The following is a 14,626-nucleotide window of genomic DNA, read 5'->3' as shown; positions in this document are numbered from 1 at the left end:
TGTCCTCCATTATAGTTACTTCCTATACATGAAAGATTGGTTTGTTCTTCCACAAGCTGCTTTTTTCTCCAGATTAGCTAAATATGCTTCCTTCAGCCTTTCCCCATAGGTCTCCTTTTACTTTCTTTTGAATCCTTTCCATTTCATCTATGTCTTTATAATGTCATGCCTGAAACTGGATGTAGAAGTAGGGCAAGGACTTGTCTTGGGAAAATGACATCATTGCGTCTCTTGCTTTACCGCAGACAGTTATTGCACAACAGACACATAGTTTGTTGTGCTTTTGTCTGATCACAATTAATTGTCTCTGCACAGTGTTTTAAATACACGTTAATTTCTCCTTCTGAAGTACATACTAAGCACATTCTTAGTTTTGCCAATGTTGATTTTGGACAGTCTATCCAGTTTGTCTAATTTGTCCCATTGAGTGCCTGCCATCCCCTTGGGCTTGGAGGCCTTCTCCTCTCTCATTCCCTGTTCACACAGGACCTTGTGGAGCTCCTGCAGCAGCTGGCTTTGCTTCCCTTCCCCTGCTGCTGTGCACACCTATGCTCCTCTGCTACCATTTCCTAAGCACAGTGCACTCTCATGTTGATATTTTGGACCTCCTACTTTCCCTCACCAAGCCTTTGAGCTGCCTGTTACATCCCATACTTTTGGTTGGGCTATGAGGATTTTTAAAAACCCCTACTTATATTTTTCTTTGCTTGTCAAATCTGTGTACAGATAATAAATATGTTTGGAAACTCTCTCCCACACCATTTTGGAAATGATGGCTGTGTTTGGGCAAGGCTCAGACAGACTCTCAGCTGCCTTTAGAAACCATGGAGCAAGTGAAGAGCATGGCTATGACATCTGCATTTTACTGAGCTCCATTTATGGTCATAGAAAAAGTCATCTAACAAAGAATTTCCATGTGTGTGTTTCAGCCATGGGAACAAAGAAGTATTTTCTTGTCGAGGAATCAAATTGGCAGTAGATTGGTTTTTGGAAAGAGGCCACAAGGATGTGACTGTGTTTGTGCCAGCGTGGAGGAAAGAGCAGTCGAGACCAGATGCTCTTATAACAGGTAAGCTCCATCTTTGCTTGTTTGTTCAGTGCTTTGCCTGGCAGGAGGGCTACTGCTCAAATGAACAAACCTTCAGCAATGAAAGGCTGTAACAGAAAGCATCTTTGGTGCAGTAATTTCATTGTGATCTATAGACAGGAAAAAGACAAAGCAATGCCCTCACAAGTCCTCCTGTTCTGATCATCTGCTTAAGTTTCCATACCATTGCTACTTACTTCTTGAAGAATGTAATTGCCTTTTCTAAAATCTGCTATGTCTGTGCAGCATTAGTAGCAAAGAGGTTTGAAGTTAGTAATTTGTTGAGTATTATTTCTTGTGGAGAGGCAGATTCTGCCAGGCTGGCCTGTCACTGCCCATGCTTTGGGTTATGGGAATTATCCAGACAGAAAGGGAATGGTTCCCCTCTTTGTCATTACTATTAGCAAATAAACAACTTTTGAAAATTTTAATTTTGAATATGTTTATCCTAGAAAAAAAAATCTGATGTAGAAGTATTTATTCCTTCATCAAATTAACAAGTTCTTTGTGAAGGCTGGAGAGACATCCTCCAACTGCCCTAAAGTTGAAATAGAAAGGAATTAGGGGTTAAAAAAACCCTAGAAGTTAGAAAGGAGGAAGGATTTGTTTATTTTAGCAGGAGGAGGCAACACAGCTACCATTAAAGGAGGGGAAGTTTTTGAGACTAATAGCCATAGCTTCTAAAAGAATACAGAAGCATGTTTTGACTGCCATGTGCATTTTCAAATATCTGGAAAGATCCTCTTAACACTTCATTCCATTTGCTTGATTGCTACTAGAATACAGCATGTTAACACAAGGAAACATCTGGAAAGCTGCTGTTACCCTGTCACCACTGGCAGTGTGGAGCCTTCCTCTTGAAGCCCTTCTCTTTTGCTGTACTGGTGTTTGGGGTGTGAGAAGAGCATTGGCTAAGAAATAAAAATTTGACCACTTCTAATTGTGACATCTGCTTGAAGTTCGTGTAGGGCTAAGGGCCCCAAAAGGTGTTTCAAGAAAGCAGCAAGGCTAGAATTGACCTAGAAATCAGTTTTTCATGTGTCATCATGGACCCTGAAAATGGGAGGAAGATCAGAGCAGGTTATTGTATCTTCTGTAAAAATATTGCATCTTCTGTTTTCCTCTAAGGATGCAGGAAACCTGTGTGCTACCAGGCATGTAAAATATCTGCTGCTGACACTCTGTTTCCAGAGATACACACCTAAAATACGCAGCCAGCTGGAGTTCTGAAAAAGCCCTAGATGACTAACATGGGGATGGTTCTAGACTGTCAGCATTCATGAGAAGCCTCTTGGACTGAACAACAGCCTCGTCTTTCTTACCAGTGCCCACCAGTAATCACATGGCAGATTTTTTTTATTCTTTCTTAGCAAGGAAGAAAAAAATCACCTTCCATCTCACTATCACTCATTGGGGGGGGGGGGGGGGGTTGAATACGAAAAGGTTGTATTTCATTTAAAATGTGTGCTTTTTCTACTAAGCAAATAAATACTTGTATCAAATATATTGCTTATATGTAATATTAATGCTGTATTTCTCCCTGTTGGAATTTTTTTTTCCCAGATGGAACATGTTCCCTTGTCAAGTTTCTTATGCTACAAAACAGTTGAGTTGAGATCTTAACCATTGCTAATAGCCATGACTCATATTCACTATGCAAGCATCTGCTGTTTTAGATGTTGCCTAGTTTATTCGTGTATATTTCCTTCATAGTTTGTCTGTTCCAAGAAGAGTGATAGGTAGGAGAATCAACATAAGGGGTAGTGCACCAGTACTGGGTACAACTTCCTTCGTAGCCCGAGGTCTGTCTTTCAAAGCTCCTTGGGAACTCCAGGTTCTATACAGAAAAAAAGGGAAAATAAAATATTTTTGGGATATGTGAGTGACAGATTGTGTAGAACAAGAAGGAACTACATAAAATGCTAAATATGCTTATTTAGAAGGTTGAAGAGAAATCTGTCTGGCTTTGATAAGTACTTAAATGTACATGTGTAAACCATCCAAGCAAAGATACAATCTAAACTATTACTGGTGTTAACAAAAAAAACCAAACCAAAACAAACCACCACAATTTTTGCTGTTGGTTACAAAATTACATCAGCTGCCTTTCTGGGGAATGCTGTTAATATTTGTGGAGAACCTGCTTGTACAGAATATGGGTTTTCTAGTCCTTGTGGGTACCCCCTTCTGTTGATGGGCAGAGACTTTCATGAGACTGTCCCATTAATATGAGCTACTGGAATTCTTTCAAAAGATGTTTCTAGCTGGGTTCTACCAAGGATCTTAGTTACGGGAAAACTGTGGCTGTACTTGGGTATAGCCTTTGTATTCAGTGGTGTTTAAAATTACCCCTTTAGCCAGAGGAGTTTTGCACAGATATTTTGATAAAATGGCTCTTCTTTTGAGCCACAGGAACATGAACAAGGTGCCCTGTGTTGGTCTTAGAGAAATGGTGTGGAGCAGGAGGCTTTGATTTGTTTTTGAAAGTATTGGCAGCTGACTTCTGACTATAAGTTCAGATATCATATATGGACTATAACATATAAAACATTTTTAGTCCTACATGCTTGGATTTTCTTCCTCAAGTCTAATATCTTTAGAGGCTAAACAAACTTTTTTTTTCTTTCTTGTTTGGCTTTTGATTCTTATTCCTTGTAGATCAAGAAATCTTGCGTAAATTGGAGAAGGAGAAGATTCTCGTGTTCACTCCGTCCCGGCGCGTGCAGGGGAGAAGGGTGGTGTGCTACGATGACCGATTCATAGTGAAGTTGGCCTTCGAGTCAGATGGCATCATTGTCTCCAATGACAACTACAGGGATCTAGCTAATGAAAAGCCAGAATGGAAGAAGTTCATAGATGAACGCTTGTTGATGTATTCTTTTGTTAATGACAAGTAAGTCATTCTGTCTTTATATGTGCCACTGAAATAATTGAGGAAAGGACAGTTTGAAGATTTATACAAATTTTTTATCTTACACCCAGATCATTAGGTATATGTAGGAAAACAGGAGGACTAGTCAATCATAAATTTGGTCTTCTGATTAGAAGTACTTGAAACTGTTTTTGTAGCAACATTTTATTTACATTTATTTACATTTATGTATTTTTATGCTATTTTTTCCTCTTTGGTGTATGTCAATGTATATTTGATGTATGCTATGGTATAATATTCCAGCTCTGTTGATATACTGAACCAACATTTCTGAGTGCCTGTGGTTAGACTCCTAAGTCCTAGAGTCATAGAAGAACCCAAATTGGAATGAACTTCAGGGGATCTGTAGTTCAACTGTCTGATTAGATCCATCTATAGTAACTCTACCCCAGCCTACAGATCCACTGCAGTTACTGCTGGTGTCTTTGTGTAGTGGGAGGCACTCAGTGCTCCCCTAAGCAGGCACTTGTGTTGAGGTGCCTGAATGCTGATGCAAGAATCCTAGGCCATGAGCACAGTTTTGCAAAGCTAGTAGTGGTGTTTTAAGAAATGGCTGCCTGTATTGCACCCTTACTTTTGAATTCGGGATGGGTTATTTGCAGCCCTGCTCTGCCACAAAGCATCAGCTGATGTGGACCAAAGGTGTCTGTAGCAGTCTAGAGGTGTCCACACAGTCTGTTCCTGTGACCCACCTCTAAGGCAGTACCTGCAGCAGAAAGGTCACTTTCCAAAACTGCTCTTGAGGTTCCCAGATTTAAAAACATCAGGATGGCAGGTTATGGTGTAGCACAGTTATAAGGTTCTTGGTCATTGCATAAGAAATATGAAAAGGCTTGTTTGCTTCCATAATACTTTGTTCTTTCTTTGTAGATTTATGCCTCCTGATGATCCTCTTGGCCGCCACGGTCCAAGTCTGGACAATTTTCTTAGGAAGAAGCCTATTGTGCCGGAGCATAAGAAGCAACCATGTCCATATGGTAATTTGATTTAATCCATAAATTTTTATGGACTGGGACTGGGGACCAAGATCCTGCTTTATTTTAACACTGCCAAAACTGTTTAAAACTCTTTGACATTGGTTTTAATGTTGTTGTCTTAGCCTGAGATGGGTTGAAATGCTGGGCTGATGGTGGAAACTGAAGCAATTTTTTCATGTGCTACTTAAAAAACATTTCTGTCTACTAGTTGAACTAAAGGAGCAACTTAATTAATCATTCATTAGAATAAATCCATATCAGCACTTTTCTAATGTTATGAGATATTGAGGTTTTCTTCCAGAGAATTAATTGAGCTATCTGAAGTTTAGCTACTGAGCATTCCTACAGGCATCTAGACTGAGCGGAAACCTGCTGGCCTTATGGCTGTGGGACTTCTCAATTAAGTTTTCTCTCTGTATATTGCCTTGGCTCGACACAGCAGGTACAGCCTCCCTGGCAGTGCCACATCCAGCTCAAAACGTGGCTGGTAGTGTTGGTCTGCATTCCCAGAGTAGCAGCTGCAGGGCATTACCATCACCTCTTTTTTCCCCACAAAACAGGAGAGATAAGCTCTTAGAGCACACCCTGTGTTGCACAAAGCCAATCTTGTTTGCAAGATCTTTCAAATCAACAGTAAAACTTCAAATGAGGGGCATTTCTGTTACTGGACAGCTAACAGATTTTGTTTGAAGTTTTTAAAATCTGATTATGTTTGTATTAATAGGGAAGAAATGTACTTATGGACACAAATGCAAATACTATCATCCAGAAAGAGGAAATCAGCCTCAGCGATCCGTAGCTGATGAACTTCGTGCCATGTCTAGAAGCACAGCAGTCAAAACCACGAGTGAAGGAGGACTGGTGAAAAGCAATAGCGTTCCCTGTAGCACTAAAAGCGAGGGCACTTCAGAGCTGAAGCGCGCTGCTCCAAAGAGGCAATCGGATCCTAGTATAAGGACTCAAGTCTATCAGGACTTGGAGGAAAAGCTTCCCACCAAAAACAAATTGGAAACCAGGTCTGTACCTTCTTTAGTTAGCATACCAAGTTCCTCTGCTGGAAAACCCCAAAGTACTGCACCTTTAACTAACGGCCTTCCATCTGGAGTTCACTTCCCACCTCAGGATCAAAGACCACAGGGACAGTATCCTACAGTGATGATGGCAACCAAAAATCATGGAACACCAATGCCTTATGACCAGTATCCAAAATGTGAGTCTCCGGTGGACGTAGGGTATTACTCTATGCTGAGTGCGTATTCAAATCTCGGCATATCGGGACCGCGTAGTCCCGAGAGGCGCTTCTCCCTGGACACAGATTATCGGATTAGCTCTGTAGCTTCTGACTGCAGCAGCGAGGGGAGCGTCAGCTGTGGCAGCAGCGATTCCTACGTGGGTTACAGCGACCGCTCCTACATGAGTTCTCCTGACCCACAGCTGGAGGAGAACTTGAAGTGCCAGCACATGCACGCCCACGGCCGCCTTAACGCTCAGCCCTTCCTGCAGAGCTACCACGAGCCCCTGGCTCGAGTGCAGAGCTACAGTCACGAAGAACCAAAGCACCACCACAAATCTCCCATTCCGTACATGGCTGTGCATCTGCAGCACCCAGCAGTCGGTGCTCGTTCCAGCTGTCCCAGCGAGTACTCCGCGCCTCAGGGCTCGTCTCATTCGAAGGCGCTGCACCTGGGGAGAGCCCTGGTGTCCACGAGGATAGACAGCATCTCAGACTTGCGCTTGTACGAAAGCTCCCCCTTAAGACACAGGAAGCCTTACTCTGGCCAGGAAGGGCTGGGAGGTTGGGATAGGCAGAGTTACGGCATGGATGCCTACAGCTACCGCCAGACGTACTCCTTGCCCAGCAACCCCACGCAGCCGTGCTACGAGCAGTTCGCCTTCCAAAGCCTTCCCGAGCAGCAGGAGCAGCCCTGGCGCATCCCTTACTGTGGAATCCCCCCGCAAGACCCCCCGAGGCTCCAAGACACCCGGGAGAAGGTTTACATTAACCTCTGCAACATCTTCCCCCCCGATCTCGTGCGGATGGTGATGAAGAAGAACCCTCACGTGACGGACGCTCAGCAGCTCGCTGCTGCCATCTTAGTGGAGAAATCTCAGCTAGGTTATTGAGAGATGGCGCATCTTTGTGGTGTCTCGTAGTTTTCAGCTCAGCTCTAAGGCTGAGGGAGGTTTGCTACAATAGCATTTGGGATCTCCTTCTCAGCAAGGAGGTTATATAGTAATCCGTTTATGTGAAATACTGTATCATGGAGTCTGTATGTATAGCCCCATGCATTGGAAGTACCAGATAAGTTTTGTGTTCTAGTTTGAAATTTTTTAAATGGCTATTTTCACATCTGGAGGATGTTCCAGTTTAAATTAATATATATATATATATATAAAAAAAAAATCTGTGGTCTCTGGTTATAATCTTTGGTGCATCAGGGGTTTATATGCAGCACTTTGTTATCATTGTTACATTTTGTTGGGATTTTTAGTTTCGTTTTTTAACTTGCTGGATGCTTATCCTTGGGCTGTGAGATATTAACCTGCAGAATGAGGATTTTGCTACTTCTGGCAGGGAATTTTCAAGCCAATTTTCAAGCCAAGTTTCTGAAGTTTTTAAACCACCACGTGTATGTCTGATGTATGTTTGTTTGTTTTTGTGAGCTTTTTTGTGCTGTAATCACCTGTTTGTAGAAAACAAAGATTTCCTACAGCACTGACTTCATTTTTTGAAAAAAATAACTAAGTTACCAGTTAACAGTGAAATGGGTAACAATATATTGGTAATTTATAGTATGGCACTTTTCGTTGCTTTCTTTGTTTTGCCTAAATAGTTACATGTTTTTGTTGATGCAGTCAATTAGTAAGATCAGATGCAAACAGAGTGGGAAAAGATTTTTTTTTAATTATTTATGGATATGCTAAAAGCCTTATTGCCTGATTTTCAGAGGTACTGAGAATTTGCAGCCCCTTGGAAGCTAAGAGAAACTGCAAATGCTCAGAACCATCCCAAGCCAGGCTGCCCTGTTTCAGTTCCTGTGTGTTGTTACCCAGCTCTGTGTATCTCTGGTCAATAGATGGGGACCTGAAATCGTAGGGCCCTGTTTAGTTGTTTTATATGTTTTTCTTTTGTATTGCTGCACAACTGTACTGGATAAAATATGCTTTTCATAAAGTATTTACCTGTTTTTAAATGAATTTAATTATCTCAATGCAAGTTTTGTATTTAAGATACTGTTTGATTTTTCTTGCTATTTATCAAGGCCGGCCTGAAAAGGTTTTGTGTGTTCAGGATATGCAACATTTATTATCTGCACTATGGTAATGATATTGTAGCTCAAAATAATAACTTAAACTTTTTTTTTTTTTTTTTTTGGCTGGGGAGGGGAGGGTTGTGGGGAGAGAAGATACCATATGTGTTCCTGGAGTTAGTTTTTCGCTTTTGCATTGTGTAGGCCTGATTCTTGCCACAAATAGTGTAGTTTTAGAAACAGACGAGCCAAGTCTGTTTTAGCATTAGTAAGGGATATTTCTGGTTTAAAGTCATGGGTTTTACTAGCACCTCTTAAGCTTTTATATATATATATATATGAAAAATAGAAATAGTTTTTGCAATTGATGTCAGATGTACTTCCATGACACGATCAGTTGCCAACAGTTTTAGGTTTCCATCCATTGCAATGATGTTCAGTGTTAAAAAAACGTCACTCGTTTACACTATTACAGCTGATAATTTTGGTACATTTGCTGGAGTTTTAAGTAAGGCCCTGAAGAACCAGAAAGTACCTTTTACTGTTGATACAAATTGTATCTTTTTAACTGAGAACTATTTTGATTTGTAGATTAGAAACACAAATGTAAAATTATAACTAGTCTTTTGGGCAACATTTTATCCCTTATTTAAAAATTAGAGATTTCAGACATAGAATAGATTTAGGCAAGTAAAAGTAGGTATTTATTTAGGTGTCTGTCTCAATTTCACATACTAAAACAAAAAAAAAATAGACTATTGGCATCTTCTTCCTTCTAAAATCTTTGTAGTGGGAACTCACTAAAATAAAGGTAAAATGCTGCCTGAAAATGATGTCCAAGCACCTTTGAATACGAAGACATTTTCACTACTTGTGTGACACCATGTGTTGCAGCAAGTAGGGTTTGGGTATACAGTAAATGCTTCTAAAGAGCATTGTGCTATAGACATATCCAATAATCTGAACCATGTTCAGCAAACCAATTCAGGACGTGGTGCTCCTGCAGCTTCCACTGCTGGAGTGCTGCAGGTTCTGCCATTGCCTGTCCTCATGGCATGGCCAGAGGGGCTCTACACCATCTGTCCTGCGTTGTCTGTTCAGGGAGAAGACCTCTTCACCTGTGGCAACAGTTTTTCCCTGGATTTGGTTGGTCACCATCTGTAGAGCATGTTTTAATGTAGAGATTGATGCAGCGCTGACGCTGAGGTTTGGACTGGGAAATGGGTCTCATCTTAGTTGTATGCTAAGATTTGGTTAAACTGAATTACACTGAAGTACTACACCATAGTGTAGATGCAGCTGTTTTAATAATGCAGTTATTGTGTTTGTGGTTTTAATGGATTTCTACGTTTATTTTTTATGTAGGTATTTACTTCTGCCAAAAGTTCAATTCCTTTAAGCATGAACTGAAAGGTGCATATGAAATAGAAGTGTTTTGTGGCTTTTCCTGTGGTGTGGGCACAGACTGCTCCTGCCATGCACATGTCACAGTCTGGCCTAGAGCAGGGGCTCAGCAGGCTTAGCCACTGGGATATCCATGTGAGGAGCTGCCCAGGCCTGAGTTACCAGTGTCCATTGCCTCTGCACACAGCCAGGGCACACACCACCCAAAGGGTGGTGATCCCTAGGGAATTCTTGTGATATATTCTGTGCTTTGCACCCAAGCACTGAAAATGCTTTAAAAATACAAGAGCAGGAGTAATTTGGTGGATTTTAATGTTGTGCAATGATGTGCTAGTTCCCCTTAGACTCGCTTATGTTGGGTAAAGAAAATTTACTGTGGACAAAATGTTTGCCTTGATACTTCCTTTTGTTTTGCTGTGGTAACAGATGGAGGAATTGCGTGTGAACATCTCCTTAATGAGATCAGTCTGTATATGTAACAACTTCTGAAAAGTACACCAGTAACAAACATGGATGCAGTGATTGATACTGGTCAAATACTACCTTTGTCTATGTAATTGCATTGATGCAAATAACTGAGCTGTAACCTCCCATGATCCTTAAATAGCAGAGGTAATTCAGTGATGCTGTCTTGGCCGCAGCTGAGTGCCAGAGATGCAATGAAGGATTTAGTACCTTCAAGTTAGAGCTGTCCCTCAGCTAAGAAGAGGGCAAAAGTTCCCTTTGTCTTCAGTACTTGAGAGTTGTTTTGATACTTAGCAGAAACTCTGTATTTTTAGATAAAATCCCAAGCTGTTACAACTGCATCAGTAATAGTATGTTGATATACAGTATTTTTAATGCACATACATTAGGCATCTCCTCACAACTGTTTTCAATACAACAACATGTTGCAAATACTTAAGAGTTTTTAAGTATGTCCTGTAGGTAACTAACTTGGAGCTAAATATACCCAGGCTATGACAGTATTAATCACTTTGTTGTTTTTTATTTTTTCAAATATGTGTAATATATATATATATTTGTATATATACACACATATATTTGGCAGGTGGGTTTAAGATACTGCTAATGGTCTGAGGTAAGATCATACCTTTCCAGGTGTCCCATTTTCTTTGGTATGTCTGAATTGTAGCTTGGTCCTGCATTGCGGAGTAGCTCTGGGGAGAGCCAAAAGCCTGATGTGTCCATGTGACACCGAAAAGAGACGGCAAGGGGGGCTGGGGAAGCCCTCGAAGGAGACTCCTGCAGCCTCGGCGGGTGCGGATGTAGCTGAGATGTTGATGAACTTCTGCTGTGAAAGTTGTAGCTAATGGGGAGCACCTTCCCAAAAATATCCAAGCTGCCAGTGTAAACCAGAGTACCTCACTTGGAAGGGGGCCCGGGGGGCGTTTGCCCCAGCAGGGAGAGCACGGAGGACTGAGTGCCTTGGGGGAGAGATACTGCAGCATCTTGCCACAGTAAGAGACTACCAAAACATTTACCAGCTTTATCAGTTGATGGTTTGACCAAGGTATTTTCAATGTGAGAGCTTGAAAAATGAGACACAATGCTTTCCTACTCTCTGGGGCATTTAGAAAAATACCCAACTGACTTTTCATCGCTACTGAAAATTTAAAATACTGTGCAATTAAAAAGACCGTTAAAAAAAAAAAAACCTTAGAAATTATTTATTTTTATTTACAGTGTGACTCGCTAATTTATTCCTTGCATTATAAGGCCATGGTGGAATGCTGTTTGTTGAAGTTTTTTTATCATAGGAACTAAAACTGCTGAGAAGAAAAACCAATAGATTTAAACTTAAAATTCTATGGCCTTGTTTTGTTTTCTGTAAAAGGGCTGAGGTTTTATAAATGTCAAATCACATGTTTTATATACTTTGTAAATTTTAGAGAGGCATAGTTTAAGAATATTGTTCAAATTAAATATGTTTGGGCACATTGTTTAGGCTAATCATGTAACTGAACCTAGAATCACTTGTATTAAATGGTTTTTCCAGCTAACCTTTTGCTCGGTAACATGAGAGATGTTCAAATTTCATCTTCAGATTTTCTAGAATACATTTCTTAAGGCTTCATCAGAAGCTGCTGACCTAGGCACCCAATCACCTAGGAAATGCACACTTGCATGGGAAGCATCCTGCAGAGTGCTGGGTTTTCCTTGCCGTGCAGTACAGGGAGATGTGCTGGTGCATATCAAGTCTCACAGATGTTTATAGAGGCACTACCAAATACCATGTGTGGTTCATAGTTATCAGTGTGCTTGAAATAATTTTCCACCTTCCATTTTCAGGTCTTAAAGGGTTGTCATAACTTGTGCTTGGAGTGTTCATCGCTCTGTCTACCCTTTAAGCTAAATGATTGCAATAGTTCTCATTGCCTCACACACATGGGAGGGCCCAGTCTCCCAAACACCAACACCTACACCTGACTTCAGCAGAAGCAGAGGTGTGGGCTGGTTCAGTGGTGTGAGAGAACCTGAGTCAGACCCGTGTGTGTAAGTGCATGTGGGCTGGACCTTGAGCTGGAGAGCCACCTCCTCCCAAGCGCAGGGGAGACCTCACTGGTGCTGACAGGTCATTCAGCCAGGATTGCCCTTTGCAGGCTTTGGGAACACCTACAAACCACATTTACTTAGATGTTTAAGCACATCCATCCTCTCTTTTTCAAAGTATAACAATCTACTCTTTGCCTTATAAAACAAAACCTCTCTGCTTTTTTTTGTAGAACAACCCATTTTCTTTTGGGTTTTTCTAAGATAAATTAACCATGTGAGATTTTCTCTCGGATAAATTAACCATGTGAGATTGGCTGGTTCATTACTTTTTATTTATCTAAATGACATTCTTAATGAAACTGAAATTTAAGAACTGCTTTCCCAGCATACAGTAGAGTATCCTGTGAGGAAGCAATGCAGGTACAGCAGCAATAATTGTATTTTTTAGCTCTTTTCCAGGTCGTTATCTCTGTATTTGTGTTGAGTAGGTGAGATTTTAATATTGTCCTGAAGTCCACTGTGGCAAAACCATTAGCTAAAAATAATGTTTGGGCTACTTGATAAAGCAATTGTCAAACTGGCTCTTCATTCCCTCACTGGTTTTTCTGTATTGTTTCTGTGATGTGACTGTTCACATCTTAAAACCACCTCTAAACCATACAAATAACCATGTACATGGATTCTGCTTTTAGAGAAAAAAATAAAGATTCATTTTCCTCATTGATGGGCTGGTTTTGTTTCATAAGAAATCTCTAGAGCAGTTAGCAGTGAGTTATAGACAGCTTTGTGTTCCTACGTGCACAAAACCTGCAACAAAACTGCTCACTTTGAGTAAACTGGAACAGTTTCAGAAATAGAATCATAGAAAGGTTTGGTTTAGAAGGGACCTCAGAGATCAGCCAGTCCCAACCCCCTTGCCATGGGCAGAGACGCCTTTCACTGGACATGGTCAGCCTGGCCTTGGACATCACCAGGGATGGGGCATCCAGAGCTTCCCTGGGCAACCTGTTCTAGTGCCTCACCACTGTCACAGTGAAGAATTCCTTCCTAACATCTAATCTAAACCTATTTTATTTAAGTTCAAAACTGTTGCCCTTTGTCCTGTCTGCCCATACAAAGAGACCAACTCCCTCCTTTCTGTAATCCTACTTCAGATCCTAGAAGGTGCTGTAAGGCCTCCTGGGAGCCTCTCTTCTCCAGGCTGAACAAACCCAGCTCTCTGGGCTGTCTTCACAGGGGAGGTGCTCCAGCCCTCTGATCATCTCTGTGCCCCTCTGCACCTGCTCATACAGGTGAGCAGAGGACCCAGAGCTGGATGCAGCAGCACTGCAGGTGGGCTCTCACAAGGGCAGGATCCTCTCCCTTGCCCTGCTGCCCACAGGCAGGATACAAGTGGCTTTCTGGCCTATGAGGCCACGTTGTTGACTTGTGTCCAGCTTTTCATCCACAAGCAACCCCAGATCTCCACAGGGCTTCTTTCAATAAGTTCTCCTGGTCTGTACTCGTGTCTAAGGTTGCTCTGACTTACCTTGCACCTGGACTTGTTGAACTTCCCTCTGGATGGCCTCCTATCTTCCAGGTATATCAGCTGTACCAGCCGGTGTGGTGCCACATGCAAACTTGCTGAGGGTGCTGTCAAGATCTTAAAGAGCCATGAGGGACACCACCCATCACCAGCCTCCACCTGGACATTGACCACAAACCTCCGGCTCCACCAATCCAGCCAGTTCCTTATCCTCTGAACAGACCAGCCATCAAATACACATCTCTCTAATTGAGAGAGAAGGGTGTCACATGGGACCATACATAAACATGTATGATTATAGATTATCAGTTCACTTTTAATGTAGTAATTTGTACTTACTAGGCTCTTTCCCTTCATTCTGCTTACCAAGAAAAAAGGCTCTGGCGTTAAGAAGACACATCACTCATTTATAGTGGCAAATTTTGGACTTAGACATTGTGCCAGTGTGTAGAGAGTTTTTTGGATAATTGGTTAGCTGAGAAAGGACATTTCGATGTGATACCAATGGATAAGGATAGGGGAAACAAGCTGGGAACTGAGCAACCAGTGTCCAATCACTGACAAAGGTCACAGTGACCTTCCCTGAAACGGGAAGACGGGGGAGAAAATCGCTTGCCAGAAAATGTAGATATCTTAGGTAGAGAAGTTAGAAGAATGCAAACATAGAAGCAAAATAATTGTTAGAAGATAGAAGTAGGTGTGGTTGATCTAAGTGTGCTTTAACCAATAATGAGCTCAGCTTTTGCAATATGTATAAGCTTCATTAACACCAATATAAATATGTGTGAGGTTTCAATAAACTTCGGGATTTGCTATTCACGCATATGGTGTGTCGCATCTCTCCCGCCGTTCACGACACCAGTGGACCTACTCTCGTCTTAGGTACTCCTCCATATTTATTTGTCTTCCATTGCATAATTGTTAGTGTGGCCTAACTCTGGATAGTGCAGGGGT

At 41.5% G+C, this 14,626-nt stretch overlaps 1 protein-coding gene across 4 annotated transcripts in view; it reads left to right on the top strand.

Annotated features, from left to right (window-relative positions):
• ZC3H12C (zinc finger CCCH-type containing 12C) overlaps nt 1-12,867 on the top strand; it is a 44,414-nt gene extending 31,547 nt beyond the window's left edge. For all 4 annotated transcript variants that reach the window (XM_071434125.1, XM_071434128.1, XM_071434126.1 and 1 more), the window contains 4 exons: nt 930-1,069; nt 3,746-3,980; nt 4,890-4,996; nt 5,721-12,867. In XM_071434125.1, the coding sequence (XP_071290226.1) occupies nt 930-1,069; nt 3,746-3,980; nt 4,890-4,996; nt 5,721-7,120 (1,882 nt within the window). In that variant the 3' untranslated portion in view covers nt 7,121-12,867. The remainder of the gene's footprint in view (nt 1-929; nt 1,070-3,745; nt 3,981-4,889; nt 4,997-5,720) is intronic.
• The last annotated feature ends 1,759 nt before the right edge of the window (nt 12,868-14,626 follow it).

Source organism: Agelaius tricolor, unplaced genomic scaffold, assembly GCF_023055355.1.
Source record: "Agelaius tricolor isolate 1412-34295 unplaced genomic scaffold, bAgeTri1.0.p SCAF_9, whole genome shotgun sequence".
Taxonomy (NCBI): Eukaryota; Metazoa; Chordata; class Aves; order Passeriformes; family Icteridae; genus Agelaius; species Agelaius tricolor.
This window is presented reverse-complemented; position numbering and strand designations above follow the sequence as displayed.